We start from the raw sequence: 4,758 nt of genomic DNA, 5'->3' as shown, positions 1-4,758 counted from the left end.
GGGGGGAGAGGGGGGAGGAAAGGCGAGGGGCTATTCATGGTCTGCCCCCGGAGCGGTGGACATGTCCCCAGGCGGGGCAAGAAAAATGCCGCCCCCCCGCCCCCCCCCCCCTACTCCAGCCTCCAGCGGCCTGGGAAACCCACAGCCACCCGGCTTCCGACTGTGTCCCGCGAGAGGAGGCAGGGCACACGCCTCCAAACGAATGCATTTTCACGTCGGCTAAAGTGCACAAACACAGCGCGCCAACCATGGCCGCCGAAGTGGCGGCAGCATCTTGTGGCGGGGGCGCGCAATGCACAGGGCTCACACCGCCGCCCGGGGGCCAGCCGAAAAACGGCCTGCCCGGAGGACCGGACCAGACTGGACCGGATGGGGTGCGGCCGGGAGAGGAGGGCGGGGGGAGCACGCGTCCCCCGCCCCGCCGAGTTTCCCGCACACAAGCGCCGATGGCCTGGGGTCGTCGATCGCCAGACGCGAATTGGTGCCGGAAAGGCCCCCGGCGTATCCTTGGACGAAGGGCACCTTTTGTAACACCCCGCCGCAGCGAGAACCCCCAAGTCGAGTGCCGTGGGACGCGGTGTCCGCTCTCGCGAAGCCGGCCGGGAGGCGGCCGGGAGGGGGGGGGGGGGGGGGGGGGGGGAACTCGTGAGCGCAGGCCCTTCCCCCGTCCCCCGCTCCAGTGGAACCTCACCCGATCCGGTCGACATTGCTTCCGGGCCCTCCGTCGGCAGCTGGCCCGGGGCGTCTAAGGATCCGGCTGATATCGTGATTCGCGCGTGACCGGGTACAGGGAAGGAGTCACGAGCAGCCCTGCCCTCCTCTGCGTATCCCCACACACCTGTAACTTGAGCCCCTCAGCGGGGGGGCGGGGGGCAGGAGAACACTGAGGCCGAAAAAGCGGCACGGATATGCAGAAAAGGGGCCAAGGAAATGGAAAGAGGGGGACATATATTTATTCATATGGTGTTTTCTTCGAGGGAGGGGCAAACAAGAGGACGAGACGACGGTCCAAGAACTGTGCCCATATATCACTGCCTGCGGGTCTCGCGCGCTCCTCAAGGAGGAATGGCCATGCACAGGGCACGACCACAATGCACCACGGTCGTGGGGCATCATCATAATGTGGGCCGGCTCCCCTGGCCGCCCCGCCAGGTCCTTTCCCCGCCTCCCGAGCGCTAAATTATTCTGCGGGGTGTCACACTGCGTCCAGCGGCCTCGCCCCCCTCCCCCCTTCCCCGGGGGGGGGGGGGGGGGGGGCCGGACGGGGCCGGCCGGGGGGATGAGCAAGAGCGGGCCAGCCCCGGACTGCGCGCGAACGCGAGCCCCTCGTTCCGTATGTTGGCTCCGCTCGCCCCGGCCCCGGCCCCGCGCGGGTCGACGCCAGACGGCACCCCTGCCCTGGCAGAGCCCCGCATGCTCCTGCCAGCAGGGGGCGTGGCAGCGGGGGGAGACTGACCGCGGGTATGTGCCATCTGGCCGGCCCAGGAAGACGCCAGGTCGCGAAGGTAGGCCCCCCCGTCCCCAATCCGGAAAACAGCCACAAACCTACACCCACACACCCACCCTTACACACATACATACGACGTAGTCCCTCCCCCTAGCCTCACACCTGACGGAGGCAAAGCTACCGCCCGGGGCGACTTCCCGCACCCCGGCAGGGGTCCAAGGGAGGCCGGGATCAGTTGGGCAGCCCAGTCGCCCCCTGTATCTCCCCGGCGCCCGGACCCCACGCCCCCTCCGCTCCCTCCGCCGCTCTCTCTCTCTCTCTCTCTCTCTCTCTCTCTCTCTCTCTCTCGCCCGCTCGTTTCCCGTCTCCCCCGTCTCCCCTCTGCCCCTCTTTGTGGCCCTCTCTGGCCCTCCTCCCCCCCCCTCTCTCTCTCTCCCCTGATTCCTCGCCTCCCGAATCCACACCGAGTCCGCCATGGAGATTCGCTTCGGGGCCTCGCTCTCACAAAACTCCTCCTTCCGCCGCACGATGGAGGACACCTATGTCGTGAAGGCGGACCTTGCAGTTGACTACCCGTCGGTCGGGTCGAAAAACTTCCTGGTCGGCGTGTTTGATGGCCACGGCGGGGCCAAAACCGCCCTGCACACGGCCGAGGTCCTTCCCGAGGTGCTGGCCGACCAGCTGCGCGCTTTGGCAAGTCTCAACAGCGGCAGCCAGGAGGACTCCAGCGCATCGGACTCCGAGCCGTCGGACTCCGAGGCGGCCACCGCGCCAGAGACCGGTTCCCCCTCCGAGCAGGCCGATGCCGGGGCCAGCGTCAATGCCAGCCCCGAGGCCAGGCCGATGGCCACCAATTCCGGGGCCGGGTCCACGCCGCAGTTCACCGCTGCCCATGCCATTGACCGCGCCTTCGCGCGCATCGACGAGCAGCTGGCCAATGACAATGTCCGACTTCCCGGGTCCGCGGTGGCTGTTTGCCTGCTGACCGAGGACCCGACGGCCGGCCGCCGGATCTTGACCGTCGGCAATCTCGGCGACGTGAAGGCCGTCCTGATCCCCGGGCCGTTGGACATTTTCCGGTCCCCCCCGGCCGAGCTGGCCTCGCGCCCGGTGTACGACCTGTCGCTGGACCACACGCCGCGCGATACGGACGAGCGCGACCGGGTCCTGCGCGATGGTGGCCTGGTGTTCCGCAATCGCGTGGGCGGTGTGCTGGCCGTGAGCCGGGCCCTGGGCGACCTGTCGCTCAAGCCGGCGGTCTCGGTGCGGCCCTTCACCGTGGAGTTCGACCTGGAGCAGGTCCTCCGGGCCGAGGGCGCCACCGAGGGTCTGCTGGTGGTGGCCTCCGATGGCCTGTGGAATGTCTTCAAGTCGGACGACTTGGCCGCCGAAGCCCTGTCCTTCTTCGAGCGCAAGGCCGGCCGCGGGGGCACCGGCCCCGCCGGCAGCCCAGACCCCATGGCCACCGCGGCGACCGCCACCGACGAGGATCTGGACTCGGCTGACCTGGCCGACGGCGAAGACAGCCTCTGCCACCAGCTGGCCGACCATCTGGTCAAGACATCCATCACTTCCGGATCCATGGACAACATCACGGCCGTGGTGGTCCGAGTGACCCTCCCGCCTGTTACTTCGGCCTAGCGGGGGGGTAGGAAGACGCGGCGGGCCCGCTCTGCCCCTTGCTGCTCTGCCATGCGGCGCACATAGATGCGCCGTGAGGTCGCGCGCCCCCCCCCCCCCCCATGTGCCTCTTCTCCCCCTTCCCTTCCCCCACCGACATACACTTTCACGGAGAGCAACCCGTGCAGTTGCCAGTTTGCCTGCCGGTGCCGCTGCTGCCAAAATAAATATACAAACGTGAAACACCCTGACATGGCGCGACAGGGGAGAGAGGCCATCCGTGTGACACCCTCTCTCCCCTGTCTTCCTGGGCCTGGGGGGGGGGGGGGGGGAGCACTGCCACACACACACATGGTCATGGTTGATTGCCGCTGGCCACCGGGAGGCTGGGCAAAAGCATCAGCCGATGTAGCACGGGCAGACACGCTCACCCCCAGGGGGGAGAGAAAGTGTGAGAAAGCCAGACCACGCCTGGTGGTGTCGTCTCGGCCCGCACATCAAAAAACCGGAACGCAAAAAAGAGGGGGGGCCATATTTCTGTGAAGAAAAGTATATTGTACATTCCGGGGGCGCTGGCGGGACGCATGCGCGCGTGCGCAGCGCGAACACCAACGGGTTCCCCGTGCATCACCGAGAGCGCGAGGGCCGCCTACGAGAGCATGGGAGAGAGAGACCTGCCGCCTGCTCTCATCGAGACAAGGGGGGCCTCCTCCAACGCGAAAGAGGGGCACACACAGCGCGTGCTGGGGAAGAGGGGCGAACGGTTCAACATACCACTGGCTGGCAAGCTGCTGGACTAGCGCATGCGCAAATGCACAGCCGGCCAGCCAGCTCCTCTCAAAGGGAAGGGGAGACACATGCAACGCGCATTTAGGCGGTGGTCTTGGGGACAGTGACCTCAACGTTGACACCGGACTCGATGTTGACGTTGGTCTATGATGAGGCGGCGACGGCGGCACCGGGGGGGGGAGAGAGTGGGGGAGAGGCAGGTGGCGTCAGAAAAGGGCCTCTGGGAGGAGAACATCCGACACTGGGGGCAGCAACAAAGGCGCAAGGGGACGTACGACAGTGCGGGCCTCGGTGATGGTGGCGGTGATGTCGATGACGCGCTTGTGGATGCGCATCTCGAACTTGTCCCAGGTCTTGGAACCCTGACCGTTGGGGGTCTTACGGGTGGTCAGACGCAGAACCTTGGTGGGCATGCGCATGGGACCCTTGAAGGCGATGGAGTCGCGGGTCTTGATCTTCTGGAGGAGGTCGCGGCACACACGCTCGGCCTTCTTGACGTCGGTCGAGGTGATGGTGATGCGGATGGTGGTGGGGAGGGCGGTGGGGGCCTCGAAACCGGGCTTGGTGGCAGCAACAGCGGACATGATGACTGACCACAAGGGGAGGGGCGAGGGGGGAAACGGCGAGGGGCACGGGCACACCCAGACAGAGCGGGTCAGTCGGGAATCGGACAGGGGGCGGGGAAAATGACAGAGGAGAGAGGAGAGAGGAGGAGAAGGAGAAGGAGAGAGAGGGAGAGGGGACGAGGGGATACACACCGAATGAAACGCTCGGACACAAAAAAAAAACAATGTGTGGAATGGCGCAGGGGCCATCAACCTGGGTGGTGCGAGAGAGGAGCCTTCCTCTTCAACCGCTGCGCGGTTCCGTCTCTCCCCCCCCGCCCCCCCCCCCCCCCCCCC

The 4,758-nt window shown here is 66.8% G+C and overlaps 2 protein-coding genes across 2 annotated transcripts; one reads left to right on the top strand and one right to left on the bottom strand.

Moving 5' to 3' along the window:
* Positions 1-1,921: 1,921 nt before the first annotated feature.
* H696_00469 (hypothetical protein) lies at positions 1,922-3,088 on the top strand (the record flags this gene model as incomplete). The annotated part of the gene is made up of 1 exon (XM_009494325.1): positions 1,922-3,088. One exon carries the CDS (start codon positions 1,922-1,924, stop codon positions 3,086-3,088), a length of 1,167 nt encoding a protein of 388 aa, XP_009492600.1.
* Positions 3,089-3,599: 511 nt separating this feature from the next.
* H696_00468 (30S ribosomal protein S10p/S20e) lies at positions 3,600-4,716 on the bottom strand. Its single transcript, XM_009494324.1, has 3 exons — positions 4,615-4,716; positions 4,132-4,445; positions 3,600-4,000 (listed from the first exon to the last, which is right to left on the bottom strand). The coding sequence occupies exons 2-3, from the start codon at positions 4,438-4,440 to the stop codon at positions 3,938-3,940; spliced, it is 372 nt and encodes a 123-aa protein (XP_009492599.1). The 5' UTR covers positions 4,441-4,445; positions 4,615-4,716; the 3' UTR covers positions 3,600-3,937.
* Positions 4,717-4,758: the final 42 nt, after the last annotated feature.

Source organism: Fonticula alba, assembly GCF_000388065.1.
Source record: "Fonticula alba strain ATCC 38817 unplaced genomic scaffold supercont2.1, whole genome shotgun sequence".
NCBI classification, from domain to species: Eukaryota; order Rotosphaerida; family Fonticulaceae; genus Fonticula; species Fonticula alba.
The sequence above is the reverse complement of the archived record's forward strand: the minus strand, read 5'-3'. Positions and strand labels throughout refer to the sequence as shown.

What these genes read in the sequence shown, in the direction of transcription:
- H696_00468 (XM_009494324.1), bottom strand. Translation starts at nt 4,440, where the DNA reads ATGTCCGCTGTTGCTGCCACCAAGCCCGGTTTCGAGGCCCCCACCGCC. An exon ending in TCACCGAGGCCCGCACTGTC is followed by an intron (nt 4,001 to 4,131) that starts GTACGTCCCCTT and finishes GCCTCATCATAG; the next exon opens with ACCAACGTCAACATCGAGTC.